This window comes from Pseudophryne corroboree, chromosome 8, assembly GCF_028390025.1.
Source record: "Pseudophryne corroboree isolate aPseCor3 chromosome 8, aPseCor3.hap2, whole genome shotgun sequence".
NCBI lineage: Eukaryota > Metazoa > Chordata > Amphibia > Anura > Myobatrachidae > Pseudophryne > Pseudophryne corroboree.
The window spans coordinates 306,747,863-306,767,768 of NC_086451.1; the positions used below are offsets into that span (position 1 = coordinate 306,747,863).

Consider the following 19,906-nt stretch of genomic DNA (forward strand, 5'->3'; position numbering starts at 1 on the left):
GCTTTACAATACTGCTGAGCATTTTCTGCTAGCAGGATAAACACAGCTTGAAAAGTTCTACAGAGTAACTAAGCTATTTTCTAGTAGCTGTTTAATAGCTTGTGTGAGAGGTGCTAGGAGGTATCCAATCAGATTCCTCTCAGGGACAATGTGAAAAGAAGCCTATAGACTTCTATTGGGTAATTCCATCTAAAGATGGATGTAGACTGGCCATATACCTAAGTATTTATTGTCCAATATGGCTGGTTGGAATGTAAAACTGGTAATGTACAGGAGCAAGTGACAATTGACCACTTGCTCCCAAACACTGAAAACCAGAAATGGACAATAAGACAAATTGGTTAAATTCATTTGATTTAAACAATTTCTCTGAAGGACTGATTTTTTTCTTCAGTTTTCCGGCATTTCGGAGCAAATGGACAGTTGTCATTTGCTCCCATACATGACAAGATTTTTATTCCAACCAGCCAAATTGGACTATAAATCTTTAGCTGTATGACCAGTTTTACCCACTGGGCTCAATCTCCAGAAGGTATCGCAAATCAGAAACTTTTTACATACGGGAATACAGCCGAACCTCCGAAAACTGGATTTTCTTACTTTTGGCCAAATTTTCGGCTTTAGTACATCCTGCCCAATATCATTTAAAAGAACGGAAAGAAAATAAACACCTTAACACTTGTGTGACACCAGCCCAAAGCTAAAACTGAAAGGTCAAACTGGGACTTTCAGCTCAGCGACAGTAGTCCCAAAATTTCCTTTTTTTATTTTCATATTTTCTAGTTGACCTTGTTCTTCATATTCAATTTAGGAGAAAATACTTGAAAATAAACATGTTATATAACTTATAAAATTCTTATTTTAGTTAGTTAATATCAGTGTATTCCTCGAGCATCATTACATAAATGAGTCTATCACATAAAACCGATTAGCAGAAAAACCAGGGAAGAAACAATCACAATATATTTGGGCCCTATTTATCAACAAACCTGATGACCCCACATAGATTGACAGGCCCTAATCTATCTACACCACTGGCGTTTCAATAATGGGTGCAGTGTGTGTGGTGCACACGGGCCCCTGAGTCCAGAGGGGCCCCCACCGCACACGCTGCATCCATTTTTAAACTACTCACCCCTCCGGAGTCCAGCGCCGGCATCCACAGCGCTGTGAAAACACAGTGAAAATGGCTCAGCGGCCATTTTCACAGAGTTTTGCACATGCTCAGTAGAGAAATCTCAGGGAAAATGGCAACCGCGCCATTTTCCCAGAGATCTGCGCATGCGCAGTAGAGTCTGAGCCCTCTAGTGCTCAGACTCTACAGCGCTCTGGCAGAGAGAAGGGGGCCCGAACGGAGGAGGCTGAACACGGGCCTCCTCCTCTCTTAAAGCACCCCTGATCTACACATTGGTCTGGTGAAGTGACAACTGCTGTAATAAGCACTGACACTTCCAACACTAATAGTAATGGCAGTACACACGGTGAGGGTTGGTGGAGGCGGAGAGATCCAAATGAATTCCTCTTCATAATACAGAGTCTCTTCAGCGGGCAAACACAAACGATATGAAAATGGCATTAGTTAAGTTCAGAAAAGTACAGTTTTCAAAGCCTGATACGTTGGATAATAACAAAATCCCTATACATTGTACAGGGTGGCTTTTGACATTGATCCTCAAGTTACCACAGAAGATATCAGCAAATTTGTCTTGGTTAGCCCCATCATAAATAGGGCGGTTACTTAGATTTGAGTGCATCGAGCCATAACTGATGTTTCTACATCATTATCAGGCATAAGGATGTTGATAAATAGGACCCTCAGTACTTTTATAATTTAACAAAACACTATAAACTGATTTACATGGGAAACATGTTAAAGTCTATAGCAATATATGGTAAATCAGTTTTTTCCAACTTCTGCTAGAGTATACTTATACAATTCATATTTGAAATATTCCCCTCTGTAGACACAGCAGGAGAATTAATGACACAGCTAAATAGATTAGTCACCTATGCATGGTTCTGGGATAACTTTATACAAGTAGCGGAGGATACAGAGGGAGAGTGCCGGTCCAGTATGTGTGTGTATATATATATATATATATATATATATATATATATATATGGCTGAAGAGGCATTGGCTAGTACCAGAGCCAGATTTACACATATATATGAGCCCAAGGGTTCATGTCGGCATTATACAAAGGTGCAGCTGTATATACTGCTGGGAGATGTGCAAAAAAGTTAGGCAGTGGAGACACTGCCTCACCTGTCAGAGGGTAATTCAGACCTGATCGCTGCTGTGCATTTTCGCACAGTGCACGTTCAGATCTGAACTGCGCATGTGTGTGAGCCGCAATGCGCCGTCGCGTTGCACAACAGTGTCAGGCGCCGGTGCCTAGCAACAAGGTGATTAACAGGAAGTGGCCGTTTGTGGGTGGCAACTGACCGTTTTACAGGAATTTGCGGAAAAACGCAGGTGGGATCTGGCGTTTTCAGGGAGGGTGTCTGACGTCAGCTACGGCTCCGATCTCGAGGATACAATCGTAGCGGCAGAGTAAGTCCTGGGCTGAGCAGAGGCTGCACAAACATCTAATAAAGCGAACGCACACTTGCACAGCATTATCCCCTCCCCCTGTAGGCGGCGACTCTCTGATCGCAGGGCAGCAAAAAACGCAGCCCATCGATCAGGTCTGAATTACCCCCACAGACTTTTTACTGCAGAGTTTTAGCTATAAAAATGACTAGAGTAATACAAAAAGCAGTAAGAGATGCATCCAGCATGCAGAAACACTATTTAATGTGACAAATCTTTGAAGTATGAAATTACTGGAAATTATGGCAGACATCTCAACATGTATGCATTGCTCCTACACTGAATATAAGGAAATCAACACTGTGTAATTGTTGCATTACTGTGCAATGTGAAGTCTGTGACCGCACATAGGGGGTCATTCCGAGTTGATCGCTCGTTGCCGATTTTCGCAACGGAACGATTAAAGCTAAAATGTGCATGCGCATGGTACGTAGTGCGCATGCGCTAAGTATTTTAGCACAAAACTTAGTAGATTTACTCACGTCCGAACGAAGAATTTTCATCGTTGAAGTGATCGGAGTGTGATTGACAGAAAGTGGGTGTTTCTGGGCGGAAACTGGCCGTTTTCTGGGAGTGTGCGGGAAAAACGCAGGCGTGTCAGGGAAAAACGTGGGAGTGTCTGGAGAAACGGGGGAGTGGCTGGCCGAACGCAGGGCGTGTTTGTGATGTCAAACCAGGAACGAAACGGCCTGAGCTGATCGCAATCTGTGAGTAAGTCTGGAGCTACTCAGATACTGCTAAGAATTATCTATTTGCAATTCTGCTACTCTTTCGTTCACTATTCTGCTACACTACACTACCAGAGGGCGGCGGCCTAGCATTTGCAATGCTGCTAAAATCTGCTAGCGAGCGAACAACTCGGAATGACCCCCATAGTAATTGTGAACAAGCGTGTTGTGCAAGTCCTGCCTAGGTGTGAACACACAGCTTTTTATGTTCACACCAATCTAATGTGTTACTCTGGCCCTCTGAAACAAAGAGAGAATGGAAAATGACATAACTTACCGGTAAATGACCAAGGAGAGATGATACACTGTCAGAAACATAAATGATCATCCCATCGGTGGTAAGTGCAATAAGGAAGCCATCCAGGGCCTAAGAAAAGAAACTCTGGTTACTTTTAATACATTAAACCAAACAGCACATTGGGCCTGATTCGGATTTGCAAGCAAGACAGAAAAAGCACGTTACTTTGTATCTGGAATAAACCATTTTTTCAAAACAAGGGGAGGAAATACATTTATATTGTTCCTGCGCAGGGTAAATACTGGCTGCCTTTGAATGTAGCTCACAAATGTTAGACAGCTTTATTTTTACACTGCAATTTAGATTTCAGTTTGAACACACCTCACCCAAATCTAACTCTCTCTGCACATGTTACATCTGCCCCACCTGCAGTGCAGCATGGTTTTGCCCATCAGTGTGCTTTTTTAGTTTGATTCCACATCTGAATAACCCTGATTGATTTCAAGGATGTCACCACGAGTATATATTTATATAGACTCTATAGATGGCCGTTCTATTTATTTTAATTTGAGCTTGTTTTTAGAAATGGCTAAAATAAGCCTAGAACATCACATAACTTTAGGCCGGACCAGCCAATGCCACACACGTACATCTGTTAGACATGGGGAGTGCAGTCATTACTGGTTGTGACGTGAGTCATCCTGCGCAATTCTATGGAATCATTATTGTCAGTCCACAACGGGCTAATTGCCTGATTTATATACTGTAATATACGGCATCTCAAAACTAAATGTCAAACATACTTCCATCATTGTAATTGTCAGCTCTATATCGCCACACAATTATTTATCAGAATTATCTCCCCTATGTTGTTGTATTTGACAGGCTCCTAACACCTAGTGATAAGCGTCAGCAATCACAGTTGTCATCAAGGGGGTAATTCCAAGTTGATCGCAGCAGGAATTTTGTTAGCAGTTGGGCAAAACCATGTGCACTGCAGGGGAGGCAGATATAACATGTGCAGAAAGAGTTAGATTTGGGTGGGTTATTTTATTTCTGTGCAGGGTAAATACTGGCTGCTTTATTTTTACACTGCAAATTAGATTGAAGATTGAACACACCACACCCAAATCTAACTCTCTCTGCACATGTTAAAATCTGCCTCCCCTGCAGTGCACATGGGCCCTCATTCCGAGTTGTTCGCTCGCTAGCTGCTTTTAGCAGCATTGCACACGCTAAGCCGCTGCCCTCTGGGAGTGTATCTTAGCTTAGCAGAATTGCGAACGAAAGATTAGCAGAATTGCGAATAGAAAATTCTTAGCAGTTTCTGAGTAGCTCCAGACTTACTCAGCCATTGCGATCAGTTCAGTCAGTTTCGTTCCTGGTTTGACGTCACAAACACACCCAGCGTTCGCCCAGACACTCCCCCGTTTCTGCAGACACTCCCGCGTTTTTCCCAGAAACGCCAGCGTTTTTTCGCACACGCCCAGAAAACGGACAGTTTCCGCCCAGAAACACCCACTTCCTGTCAATCGCACTCCGATCACCAGAACGATGAAAAATCCTCGTTATTCCGTGAGTAAAATACCTTACTTTTGTGTAAAATAACTAAGTGCATGCGCTCTGCAAACCTTGCGCATGCGCAGTAAGCGACTAATCGCAATATAGAGAAAATCGGCAATGAGCGAACAACTCGGAATGACCCCCATTGTTTTGCCCAACTGCTAACAAAATTCCTGCTGCGATCAACTTGGAATTACCCCCCAAGTTGTGATAATTGTGCATCTAATAAGATTGTAATATTGCATGTTCTGACCATTAGGATCCCGTGCGCCGGGATAACGATACCAACCCAACCTTCAGAAGATTTGCTCTTTTTCACCATGGACTTTTCATCAATTCTTTATATACAATGTTTAAAAAACAAAATAAATCATTTCTATAAAAAAAATGGTGGATTTTATCTTATGAATGTAAAAAAGTCTTTGAATAAGTAAAATCCAAGAGCTCTTTTATATATAAGCCATCAAACTGCTCTTAAAAGGTATCTTTCATGTTGATGATACGAGTGTATGTATGCAGCACTGACACTGGGGTGCCCATCCAGCTAGCAGTGACTGCAGTCGGTTGTCATTGGGATGGGATCAGTACTAAATCCCGCTGGACGGGATCCCGGCAGTCGAAATACCGACGCCGGAATCCCGACCACACAATCCCGACACGCTCGCTACACTCGGCACACTATCATATTCTCCCTATATGGGTGTTGTGGACACCCACGGAGGGAGAATATGTCGGGATTGTGCTGGTCGGGATTCCGGCGTCGGTATTTCGACCGCCGGGATTCCGTCCAGCGGGATCTTGACCGCCTCCCATTGGGATCACAATGACAGCTGCATTTTTTAATCACGGTTTGAGGACACAAAGCAAGTAACATAAATGGAACATAATTCAGTGTAGCATTACATACTATGAAACACAGGACAGTAACATTCCAATTTAACAATACAGAAAAATTATTTTCTGCTCTGTATTATTTAAAGAACTTTAGTTAACTGTAACTTTTCCTTGTTGGAAAGCCTACATAGAATGTTACTCTGGAAAGACAAGCCAATATAAAGGATACAGTGTAGTTAATAAAGGGGGTAAGTCAGACCTGATCGTAGATATGCGGAAAAAATACACATCTACGATTAAATTCATGGACATGCGGGGGGAGGGGGGTGGGGGAGCTTTGGCACCAGCCCCGTATGCCGGATCCAGCCCCGGCGATGCTTTTGCATGTTTCAAGTAGCCCTCTGCCTACGCATCCTAGCTGTGAAAGCAGGTGGCTACCCGCCATGTTTAGAATCACAGCGGCCGCATGTGACATCACACAGCCACCACGTCCTGCCTCACAGACAGTCCTTACACGCCTGCATTGTCCGAACTGTGCCCCCCCAACGCCGAGTTGATACATCTTTAACACCACCGCAACGCCCCCTTTCCGCCCCGCAAATGTCTCTGCCTGTCAATTAGGTAGAGGTGTTCGCACAAGTGAGATGCCGTTGCATCTCACTGTGTGCGCACGTGCAGTGCGGCTTATGCATGTTCACAGAGCTTCAGCCTGCGACCGCTGTCGTAGCAGCATCCAGGTCTGAATCGACTCCAAAATGTCTCTGCTGCTGTTTTATTTTCAACAGCTGATCTTGAGTGAGAGCACATTGGGCCTGATTCAGGTGTGGTTGGAGTTGCTATCACTGCTGCTTCCTTGGTGACACAGCAAAAGGCGTCTATTACAAGCGACGCCTTCTGCTGCAGCAGTGATCTGAGCTGCATCCTGGGACACAGCATCAGATTATTCTGTCACCACGGGGTGGTTTACGGAACACTTATCTATCATGCAATACAATCAGGGAGGCACCTGATTGGCTCCACATTTATTCTGCATCAGGACAATGGCCCCAAACATACAGCCAATGTCATTAAGAACTATCTTCAGCATAAAGAAGAACAAGGAGTCCTGGAAGTGATGATATGGCCCCCAAAGAGCCCTGATCTCAACATCATAGAGTCTGTCTGGGATTACATGAAGGGACAGAATGATTTGAGCAAGCCTACATCCACAGAAGATCTATGGTCAGTTCAGGCCCGGTGACAGGGGGGGGACTAAGGGGACAACCGTAGAGGGCCCCCAGGCACAAGGGGTCCCCAAGGATCAGCCTTCCCCCCCCCATCGTTTACCCTATCACTTGTTCCTGACTCCTGAAGTCTGTGTACGCGTCGCTACTGATCGGGCAGTCAGCAGCAGCGTTGCAGCCTGATCTACTCACTCATTCGCCAGCTAGGGCACCTCCTCCTCCCTTTGTGTGACTGCTGCCATGGTGACCGACCTCCGCAGCCCACCTCAGGCAGGTTGGTGCGATCACTGCCCCCACCGCGGCATGCACAGCCGCCGCCGGTTGTCTCAAGCTGAGCGCCTGCTATGAAGCATGAAATGCTAGCGGCGCACATGGTCCCGGCTGTCCCCGGCTCCCATTTAGTTGTACAGTGCAGAGAGGAGCGCTGCTGCCTGTCTGGGAATGTGACACCCTGCAGAAACAGCCCCCAGCCACAATCAGATAAAAAAAAGTAAATAAAAAATATATTAGGAGGAGTGGGGTAGGTGGGGTGAGGTGGTAGGGCATAAATGCATAATGTATATAAGTGGTGGAGTGATTAAAATAACATATATAAGGGGTGTTAACAATCATAAAGCAGTATATATTTGTGGGGTAGGGGCACAAAATTATTAAATATCTTTAAGTTATAGGGTAGACAAAATCATTAAAGATAAATATGGGAAGGAGTGGTGAGGGGCATTTATCGGTTGGTGGCTGTGAGTCCCTGTATGTGTATACGGGGAAGTGCAGGTGGGGACAGGCCCGGTAGCGGTTATCGGGAAACACACAGACACCCCAGGAGCAGTGGCAAGCACCGGAGAGAGGTGATCTGGAGCGATTCTCACTTGTGTTTTGGTTGTATTCTTTTGCTGAGCACGCAGCTCTCCCTGAACCACCCCCTACCTGCCTGGAATGGACGAGTCCTGTAACACCTCTGTGCCGGAGTGTGAGCTGTCCTGTGCTCAGAGTTACCAGCTCTTAAAATATATTATATAATAATAATAACTGTTAATAATAGAGTATATATAATTTGTTTAAAGCCACCCTCTGCTTTAAAATGGGTGGGCCAAGGTGGGTGTGGGGGCCCCAAAGATACTGCTGTACCCGAGCCCTAAGATTGCTGTTGCCGGCCCTGGGTCAGTTCTCCAAGATATTTGTGCAAGTACCTAGATGAATTGATGCTATTTCAAAGTCAAATGGTCGACCCAACTATTGATTTGATTTAAATTCTCTTCTGCTCATTCACTTAGCATTTTGTTAATTGATCAAAATAAGCTATTAATACTTCTATTTTTGAAAGCATTGTTACTTTGCAGCATATTTCCACACCTGCCTAAAATATCTGCACAGCACTATATATATATATATATATATATATATATATAAATTGCACTGCAGTGTCTTACTGATATTAAGTATTTTCAATGTGAATTTATTTTTGGAATCCTACCTGGGTGCACGTGCATTTTTAGAACATATCTTAAATGTCTCTATTTGGCCATTTGTGACCATTTGGGAGGTACAGTATCTCCCACTGTGTCCAACAATGCAACATGCGGCTACTGAAAGACACAGCAGGGTGTTGTTTTACACAGTGACTAGGACATAAGCAGTATAATGGAAAATGTGCGCCTTTCATTACATATAAATAGCACGTTAAAGTTCCCTGTGGCGCCTCTTGTACAGATCTTGGGTTTGTATGTTTGATAATCTGTAAAACATGACGATTCTGTGTTTTGCTAAGCACAATGGCCCTCATTCCGAGTTGTTCGCTCGCTAGCTGCTTTTAGCAGCATTGCACACGCTAAGCCGCCGCCCTCTGGGAGTGTATCTTAGCTTAGCAGAATTGCGAACGAAAGATTAGCAGATTTGCGAATAGAAAATTCTTAGCAGTTTCTGAGTAGCTCCAGACTTACTCAGCCATTGCGATCAGTTCAGTCAGTTTCGTTCCTGGTTTGACGTCACAAACACACCCAGCGTTCGCCCAGACACTCCCCCGTTTCTTCAGACACTCCTGCGTTTTTCCCAGAAACGCCAGCGTTTTTTCGCACACTCCCATAAAACGGCCAGTTTCCGCCCAGAAACACCCACTTCCTGTCAATCACACTCCGATCACCAGAACGATGAAAAATCCTCGTTATGCCGTGAGTAATACCTAACTTTTGAGTAAAATAACTAAGCGCATGCGCACTGCGAACCTTGCGCATGCGCAGTAAGCGACTAATCGCAATATAGCGAAACTCGGCAACGAGCGAACAACTCGGAATGAGGGCCAATGTTTAGTGCTGCACTAAGAAAATTACCTTAATAAATGTCCTGTTAAGGCATGTCATGTTATTAAGTTGATGAGGACATGGAGCATAGAAATTAGTGCATGGAAAATATTTGCAAATGTGCATAGCGCTGAAGAGATTGGGTAACGGGTTATAGTAAATCTAGACTTTTCTTATCACATAACATATTATGCACACAAAGATCTACTTCAGATACATGTCTATTTATACTAATCAACTCTAAAGGGGGGTACACACGGAGAGATCCAAATTTAAAATCTAAGCAATCTGACTAGATTGCTTAAATTTGAAGCATGGATCTCTCTGTGTGTATGCCCCACAGCAATAGCGATGCTCGGCCCCGTGCGTCGCTATCACCGGTGCTAGATTGGCCTGCATGCAGGCACAATCTAGCACATCGCTCATTTCACAGCTGGGTGAAATGAGCGGCCCCTACCTCTCGCACAGCACACACCGCACTGTGCTGAGCGGGGGGTGGGGGGGGGGGGGGGGGAGAGATGTGTGCTGAGCGGTGTGACAGATCGCTCAGCACATATCTCTCCTAGTGTGTAGTGGCCTTAACGCCTTTAAACACGTTCAATATGATAGATATATTTTGGATTAACTTTAAGTGGCCAAACTACCCTTTGAATATCTTAGAAAGAACACAATGGGAAAGTAATGATCTAGCGCCAATTCTGCTTCAATTCTTAAAAGATCTGTGTGGCCAGTTTGTGATGTCTTCACTAGAAGTCCTTTAGACCGCATTACGTTCTCAGAAGTTTTTATATGTAAAATGAAAAATGTATGGATTAGATGTATATTACTCTTATGTGAGGAAATATGTCAGTCAGTGAGTGTGGGTATCTCCCAGTTAAACGGACACCCAAATGGAATAGATATCAGAATGCTCACATTTGTGATTACATGCAAAGTGTATGGTGAACTCTTATAAAGGTCTATTTAAAAAGTCCCTCATTGCCACTGAAGAAAAGTGAATAATCATCACAGATTGTGCTTACACTATACCTTACATATAAACAGTGCTTTGCAATCACATCTAGGTTTCTTTCAATCCTCTCTGTTGAAAGTCCAATGAGTACCTATGTCGGAGCACCCTAAAACCATGCAATAATTCTGCAATTTCTCTTGATTCTCTTGATTGGAGGCTCACATTTTCATACTGAAAACGCTCACACAGATAAGACTGCATCTCTAAGAAGAATGATAGCGTCCAGCGGTATAGCCAAAGTCTGCCATTATCAGACCCTTTCTCACCCTAGAGGCAACAAAGGTCCCCTTCCACTCACTGGTCACCTGTAGACTGGACTTGTCACAACTCTCGCAGGGATGGAGTAAATGCTGCATGTACAATAACATTTGCGAGGACCCAGAACAGAGACGCAGAGTCTAATGTATAAGTGGCCAATACTAGCAACTACGCTATACCCGATACACAGCTTGTAGCCCTCTGAGTGGGTTCTTATGTACAGAGCTGGTGGACACTGGAGGATCTGGAGGCAGAAAGTGAGACCGGTCTTGGCTCGGCAGACTTGTCAAGCAGTAAGGATACTTGCGTGACTGAAGAACACTGGATTTAAGTGTTGAAGAATGAATGCTGCAGACGTGTGACTGAAGAACACTGGATATAACTGTTGAAGAATGAATGCTGTAGTGGCGTGACTAAAGAACACTGGATATAACTGTTGAAGAATCAATTCTGCAGAGACGTGACTGAAGGGCACTAGATATTGCTGCTTTGAAGACTGAGGAATGAATGCTGGATATACATGGCTAGGGGGCAGTGCGGATGACCGGGGAGCCACTCTACAGTCGCAGGGCTCCCGGAGTGCCGCCTGGAGAGAGGACAGAGGTGCAGTGGAAGGTGACAGACAGGCTTGCACAGCGGAGTTGGAGATCCTTTGGATCACGGTAAACCACAGGGAACACCTGAGGGAGCTCAGAGCTGGAGCTTCTGCTCCAGGCAGTAACATAAAGCACTGGCAGCATGGAAGAATGGGCTGACCCTTTTTGTAAGAGGAAGCTGCCTCCCATTGGACTAAGCATTCCACAGAGCTCAGGGATTAGACATAGAGAACATTGGTCTCCAACATGTCGGCTCCCAGTGCTGCAGACACACAGGAGCTCGCCCTCTTACCCAGCAGGTCCCCCGTCTCCCACACTCCGGCAGCCACACCGTCACCGCCGCCAGCCCCGCCACGGCTCACCACAGCCACGCAGCACCGCCAGCATATTGAGCACCAGAGGATCGTTTCTTTTCCACAAGCTGGAGGCCAATGCCAAGGTCTGTCCTGACAGTAAAGAAATGATATAAGCCACCTTTATTCTTTCCATGGGAAAAATGAAGGTCTGTATTTCAAATTGTATTTGAACAAGTTTTGCGGTTCCCATCAAGAGGGTTTGATCTTCCTTGCGCCCAATATGCAGGTCTCAGCCCTATGGGTTCCTATGTATGGGGCTGGTGGACAGTGGAGGAACTGGAGGCAGGTAGTGAGACAGGTCGCTGTGAGATATACTGGAATGTAGTCAACAGAAGTGGGTCAGAACCAAGAGTTTTCCTTCCTCAATGTCTCTCCCCTCTGATTCACATGTCTGTCCGCCCCTTCTCTTTAGACTGTAAAGCTCTCACGAGCAGGGCCCTCTTCCCTTTTGTGCTCCTCCCCTGTCCATATTGACAGGAAACCTTTAGACTCAACAGGCAGTGCTACCTCTGTGGGTACTGTGACTGTATATGAAACAATCCCTATGGGGTATATTCAATTAGGGTCGAAAGCTGGCGTCTGTCGAAAAGACGTCAGTTTTCGACTTTTTAAGGTCGAATCGTAATTCGACCTATTCAATCCCAGCTGTTTTTATCCGACAAGTCTGGGAATTCGACTTGTCGAATAGTACATGAATCGGCGGTATAGCTGCCGATTCACGTACTTTTGAGGGAAACGGTGCCAAATTCAACAGTATTTGGCCCCGTGTCCAACCATCTCAGTCCGAGGGACTGTGGAGGAGAGGGGGGAGAGTCGCGGGGCTACAGCGCTGCTCTCCCCAGTCTGCCCGCGGCTCTTCCCCGTCTAGCTCCTGCATCTCAATTCAACCTTTTTAAAAGTCGAATTTAGATGACATTGAATAGCCCAAGTTGGATCCATTACGACAAATGAATGTCGGAATGGATCCGACTTCAATTGAATATACCCCTATATCACTTGTATCCCATTTCCTGCAATGTTTTGTACTGTAAATATTTTGCCCCCCCCCCCTCCTATTTTGTTTATACTGTTTACGCTTAAGTACTTTGGAAGGCACTGCAGAACCCTTGTAGCACCGTATACTTAAATAAAGGATAATAATAAAATATCCCTTATCTGAAAGTCGGATCATTTGTGTGCATTAATAACTCACACGACAGAGGGGTAATTTACTAACAAAGCACAACTGTACCGTATATCATAAATAAAGCACTTTGTTGCAGCAATTTCCTGAATTTTTTTTTTCACTAACAAAAAAAACAAAAAAAAACGAGATATTTAGCAGACGGCACCTTAGGTTCCTTAGATGAATCTGTATGGTGATTCTAGTTTAGTGGACTGGTTAAAGAGCAGCAGGTTGAGAAGGAAAGGAAGTGAGGCTGATTTGGCATATAATGTGCAGGAACCACAGTAAAAATGTATTTATTTACGTTATTTATTGTGTGCGTTAGGCTATTAAAGCAAATGTATGAGGCGATATAGGTAACCGTAAACTTGGACTTTGTTAGTAAATTTCTCTCTAAAGAGGAAAATATAATTTTGAGGATTACATGTGGCCCTGTCCCAGGTGCAAGCTGCAGGTCTGACCTGCTGGTCTTGGTCATTTTAGAAAATAAACAGAGCTGACCAGGTCACATCGTGTTCTCATCCTCAGCCGCATTCATTATTATTCCCTCTCTTCATTTCCTTCCTTCTTCCCAGAATAGTGCCAACCCAGTATTTCCCTACAGGCAAGAGTGCATGAAGAACAGCTTCTTCAAATGCTTACGCGATTACTAGTATAATTGCAGCTTTACTGATGCCAGTTCTACCCACTCCCTTCTTCACAGAGAAAACAAGCGTTTCACTCTTGACACATTGTGCCTCCACTTGCCCAAGTGGAAACATGAAGGGAAAAAAAAGAATGAATTATAAGCAGTACAGGATTCATTGTTTCTCAGAATAAATTAACCTGATGACTAAAGAGCTGGCACTGATTTGTAATGCTTGCAAATTGCCAGCACAGGCAGAGGAATCAGACTGCTAATATAGATAGACGTGTAAGGATGTTACAGTCCTTTGTGTCTCTCAGGCTCGTGTGTTTATTAACCGTTTTTTTCCCCAATGCTCAATGTGATAAAATTAATTTTCATGAATATAATAACTGGGGGCCTAATTCATGTTTGTATGCAATGCTGATGTTCACGCAACTGAGTGATTATCGGCAGACGGCAAATGTGCTGCAATAGCAGAGTGCATGTGCCTAGGGACCGCTGCAGTGCTGCTCGCAGTGAGATTTTCGCACCGAATGAATGACAGGAAGTGACTGTTTAAGGGGAAGTAACGGGGAGTGGCAGAAAAAAACGTAGATGGGTCACGGCCGTTTTCGGGGCATGCATATGCCGTCAGCTGCGATCATGTACGTACAAAGCATGGCACCTGTGCTGCTACTGCCGCGGCCAGTCTGTGTAGGCACGGGGCTACCCCAGCAGTCCATGTTCCTCGTTATTGTGTATAGTCCGCATATGTGTTAGCAGTTACAAATGAGTTTGCGATTTGTCCGGCATCTATCTTCTTTTCTGGGCGGCAGCTTCACTTGTGATGATTAGCAATTCTGTAGCCTAAAAAAAAATGCATTTCTGTACAAACATGACTTAGGCCCCGAGTGACATTGCTCCTGTTAAACACCTATTAGATCATATAGTGATAAAATCTCTCACTGGGCTCTAATCACAGTACGTTTACTTGTGATACTTTTTCTTTACATATTACATTATTATTCCACTTTAAGCACTTGTTTGTATATCAGACTGCACTCAGAGCACGTTCCCTTGTTAATAAAACAACAGTGAAGCTGCACATGGTCTCCTTACATCTTGCACCTTAAGGAGAGGTACAGTGACATAGAAATCAATGATGCTGATGTCTTCTGTATTTTCAGCAGAGCCGTGACTAGGTATGTGCGCTGTGTGCCTTGCACACAGCGCAGGGTGACCTGGGGCGCAACCAGCAGCAATCTATACTAGACAGCGCCGGTGCCTGAGTGTCAGCTCTGCCTCCCACCTCCCCAAGCTGGAGCTCAAAGTGCAGCCTCAGGAAGCCGAGAGTAATCCACGGCTTTTACCAATCAACAGAACATATACAGGTTGAGTATCCCTTATCCAAAATGCTTGGGACCAGAGGTATTTTGGATATCGGATTTTTCCGTATTTTGGAATAATTGCATACCACAATGAGATATCATGGTGATGGGACCTAAATCTAAGCACAGAATGCATTTATGTTTCATATACACCTTATACACACAGCCTGAAGGTCATTTTAGCCAATATTTTTTATAACTTTGTGCATTAAACAAAGTGTGTGTACATTCACACAATTCATTTATGTTTCATATACACCTTATACACACAGTCTGAAGGTCATTTAATACAATATTTTTAATAACTTTGTGTATTAAACAAAGATTGTGTACATTGAGCCATCAAAAATCAAAGGTTCCACTATCTCACTCTCACTCAAAAAAGTCCGTATTTCGGAATATTCCGTATTTCGGAATATTTGGATATGGGATACTCAACCTGTATCAGTATTGCAGGGCAATGACAGTTATGGAACTACCTTACCTCTAACATCAACTGGGTAAACTCTTCATTACTAAGGAAGGAAGGTTTCCAGTCCTGCCTGATTTCACAGGCCTCCGTCTGTGCTGTGATTTCTAAGAGAGACAAATACATAGACTTGTTTGCCTTCATCTTACTACGGTGACAATGTTTCGGTTCATGTTGAATCTGTATAGCATTACCTTTCTGTTTCTGCAGGAAGTCAATGGTTCTTTGGAGTATGGTGGACTTGTCCATTTTGAGGGGATGTCCATGTCCCTGCAGCATTGTACACAGCTCCTTAATGAGGACATTAAATTGGTCTCTTCTCTTCTTCTCAGATTTATTCCGTGATGCCCTGAAAATAAATGAAACAAACAAAAATTGTGTTTAGGATTACAATAGAAATTTCTGGCAGGCTACAGGGAAGACTACAAAAACTAGATGTGCAGGTGATATGGTGAATATGGGTGTGGTTCATAGGGTTGACCACACTTAGGTCGACGGTGTCTAGGTAGACCACTCTTGGTCGACAGTAACTAAGTCGACACCTAAAATAGATCGACTCAAGCATTAGGTCGACATGAGCAAGGTCGACATGAGTTGTTTTTTTAACAAATTGGTGTTGTTTTCTTAGTAGAGTAACCGGGAACCCCAATTAGTGCACCGTGTGCCCTCGCATGGCTTGCTTCACTCGCCATGCTTCGGGCACGTTACCATTCCCAATAGTAGTCCACGTGGATCATAAAGTATGAAAAAGTAAAAAAAAAATTTTTTAAATTGTGAAAAACTCATGTCGACCTAGTAACCATGTCGACCTAATGCATGTCAACCTAACTGTGGTAGGCGTAGAGACCGGATACCGGTCAATACATGGCCAGTCGGAGCATTGGCTCAGATACATGGTGGGGTGGCTCGGTAGCCCGATGCTATTATGGTTATCATTACTACCTTAGAGTGCTGAGGTCAGCAGCAGGATGTAATGGAGTCCGAGATTGCCGGAGGTGCAGGATGCTGGCCGATCTTGGATGTTTTTTTAAAGGGACAAACACTTACAGGGCACAACCATGCCTTGTAAAATGATTGCCCCTTTAAAGAAACATCCAAGATCGGCGGCGTCACACACCTCTGGTGATCTCGGACTACATTACACCATTACATCGTGCTGCAGAAGTTTAATTCCCAGTAATGGCCTATCTGTTTAAATACTGTGGTTTCTTCCCCCAATCCAAAAAAATACTGGTAGGAGGATAGTGTATATGTGTCCCTGCACTTGTATGTTGAGGAATTTACATCCAATGGGGTAGGGAGTCATATAAATGATATATAGTCTCTGTACAGCACTGCATAAACTGGTAGCGCTAAATAAATAATAATAAAATATAAAACGCCTACCACTGATGCTCATAACTAGTATGTACTGTTTTATGACGCCATAAAAAAAATAGCAGATTTTGTTCTGGAGCACAAAAAATGTACTGTAAAATAAAAAGGACAATTGTCTTCACCTGGTTACTGGAGCGTCAGAGCCTCTATGGCTGATTTCAGTGGTTGAAGCATTGCAGACTTACTATAATAACCTCCTCAGTATAGTCCACCCTCATGTCACATAATAATGTGGTTTGGAAGTAAAGATTTCAATCTGAGTCCTGTGGATTCTAGTAAATGCCTATGATTGCAAGCAGCAGGTCCTCCTTATGGAAGCAGCATGTAATGACCGAGAAGGCCAAAGAGCTCCACTTTTACTCACCTTTACACAGTATTTCTACAATCATCTTTCATCTCTGTGCAAAAGCCTAAAAAACTATACAGTATAAAGCTCTGACCAGTCTAGACATAGAAACAGGCTGGTGCTGGGTACTCGTCTGACCCCTGTCCCGATGGTGCCTCACTGCATCTGTACAAATGAGATGACACTGTGCACGTACTACCCCTGCCCTGTATCTCCAAGCCTGCTCTGATGCCTCCATTCCACTCTCTGTAGAGTGGAGTGCTTGTGGGAACAGCACCTGCACAGGAAATAAATACGTTCATTCGATATCTGCCAGATGTGAGGCTACTGCAATGGTCCCAAATATAAGAGTACTGGGGAAAAGTTCTGAAAGCCACTTTAATATGAAAGAGTCAAATAAGGGAGAAAAAGATAACTGTGGCTTAAACGTAAAGTTAACAAAGCAGAGCTTTGCCATTCCCATGTTCCCTAGTTTGCCAAATTGCTTCCCTAGCCCTGCAATCTCTGTGCTTTGCTACTACTAGGTCATTCCTGTCTACTCCCTCTGTATTGTCCACCTGCCATGTGCATGTGTTCCATTGCACCTACTGTCTCCATCACCTGGATGGTAAGCTCTCACAAGCAGGGCCCTCACTTCCTCCCATCTGCTCACTCTGTAAATTCTGCTTGGAAAACCTTTTTTAGATTTTACTTTAGTCACTTTTAGAGTTAAGAGAACTATGATCAGAAATCATGGTAGAATCTGTCTGCATAGTATTAGTTGGGCCAATAGCTTAGTGCAATTTAACATGCTTCATTGACAGTTATACCGTGCACAGCGCTGATATATACAAACCCTACTGCACATTACAGAGATAATCTGCCATTGTCTGTTTAAGTCTACTGTAGTTGTAGAGGAGTCATCAATATAGTATATTATGCTCCAGAACATGGATGTTTTCCTCAGTGCCTCCTGGGTCCTACATTGCCATGCTGCTTGTTCAATGGACCTGAGCTGGATTCTTATTATGCCTGTGCAGCAACTTCCAGGTTCAGCTCTGGGTCAGTAATCAGCTACAAGAGGACTCTTCGGAGATATTTAAGCTGGTAACACATTTGACAATGGTATGGAACAGCGAGGCGATGTAACGATACATCGCACCGCCGTACACACTAGATCAGGGCTGGCCAAACCAGTCCTCGAGATCTACCAACAGTACACATTTTCCAGACCACCTAGCTGGTGCACAGGTGTAGTCATTACTAATTAATGATGTGCTGCATTCATTCCTAACTGACAATTCTACAGATCTCCAGGAGGCCTGGAAAACATGAACTGTTGGTAGATCTCGAGGACCGGTTTGGCCAGCCCTGCACTAGATGATCCAGAGCAATGTGTAGGTATATATAGAGTTTGTTATAAAATGCATAAAGTATTCAAAAATAACACAAGTCGATTTTTTTTGCTACAAGATTTAAAGACTGGTAACATCATTTTGGGGGGGTTCATACATTATTTTGTTGACAAAATAAATCTACAGTTATAGTCCCGGTGTAAAGAAAGGTGTAACACTGTACGTTTTTATTTAGTGCAGAAACACGCAGAATAAACTTTTTGATGGTATGAATGCTGTATAAGAGATACACATATAGGTAAATGTACCTCTTTGCTCTGTCTTTCTCATCTTCATCCATCAGCTCGTTTAGGCAACACAGGATTCTAGAACAGAAATGAAGACAGCAGTTAATGTAATTAATGAAAATTGAATTTAGTACCTGAAACAAAAAATCCATATAAATTTGCAGCCTATCTGTGACGTTACCAACACAGCTGTGCCTATTCCCTGCGGGCAATCTCTCTGCAATCTCCACTGAGTAATAAGGTATCAGCAAAACATCTGTGTCTGCTGCAGAGCCACCACCATGCATGGTCCATGATCTCCAGTACACTGGGGGGACACCAAGGATTCTGGGACTTTCAGCTACAGTACATAGCACTTTATTGTAGTGGTACTCTATGCTACATCTGCTTATGAACAGCTGATGTCTGACCATCAAACTGTGACATGCAAAGTCATCACTTTATTTCATACATATCGTGGAAAACCTTTGGAAACATCATTATCAAGCAGAATACTGCCTTAATATTTTTTATTTTTTTTCTGTGTGGCAACAATAATAAGAATTTACTTACCGATAATTCTATTTCTCGTAGTCCGTAGTGGATGCTGGGGACTCCGTCAGGACCATGGGGATTAGCGGCTCCGCAGGAGACAGGGCACAAAAGTAAAAGCTTTAGGATCAGGTGGTGTGCACTGGCTCCTCCCCTATGACCCTCCTCCAAGCCTCAGTTAGGATACTGTGCCCGGACGAGCGTACACAATAAGGAAGGATTTTGAATCCCGGGTAAGACTCATACCAGCCACACCAATCACACTGTACAACCTGTGATCTGAACCCAGTTAACAGCATGATAACAGCGGAGCCTCTGAAAAGATGGCTCACAACAATAATAACCCGATTTTTGTAACAATAACTATGTACAAATATTGCAGACAATCCGCACTTGGGATGGGCGCCCAGCATCCACTACGGACTACGAGAAATAGAATTATCGGTAAGTAAATTCTTATTTTCTCTAACGTCCTAAGTGGATGCTGGGGACTCCGTCAGGACCATGGGGATTATACCAAAGCTCCCAAACGGGCGGGAGAGTGCGGATGACTCTGCAGCACCGAATGAGAGAACTCCAGGTCCTCCTCAGTCAGGGTGTGCCCCTGACCAAGTATCAGCTCGGCAAAGTTGTAAAGCCGAGACCCCTCGGGCAGCCGCCCAAGATGAGCCCACCTTCCTTGTGGAATGGGCATTTACATATTTTG

General features: G+C 44.0%; 1 protein-coding gene across 2 annotated transcripts in view; it reads right to left on the bottom strand.

Annotated features, from left to right (window-relative positions):
- The window catches only part of PASD1 (PAS domain containing repressor 1), a 252,224-nt gene that overhangs the window by 92,286 nt on the left and 140,032 nt on the right, over positions 1 to 19,906 (bottom strand). For both annotated transcript variants that reach the window (XM_063937369.1, XM_063937368.1), the window contains exons 3-6: positions 18,691 to 18,747; positions 15,520 to 15,674; positions 15,341 to 15,432; positions 3,600 to 3,689 (exon numbers count right to left, since the gene is read on the bottom strand). In XM_063937369.1, coding sequence (XP_063793439.1) covers positions 3,600 to 3,689; positions 15,341 to 15,432; positions 15,520 to 15,674; positions 18,691 to 18,722 — 369 coding nt within the window. In that variant the 5' untranslated portion in view covers positions 18,723 to 18,747. The remainder of the gene's footprint in view (positions 1 to 3,599; positions 3,690 to 15,340; positions 15,433 to 15,519; positions 15,675 to 18,690; positions 18,748 to 19,906) is intronic.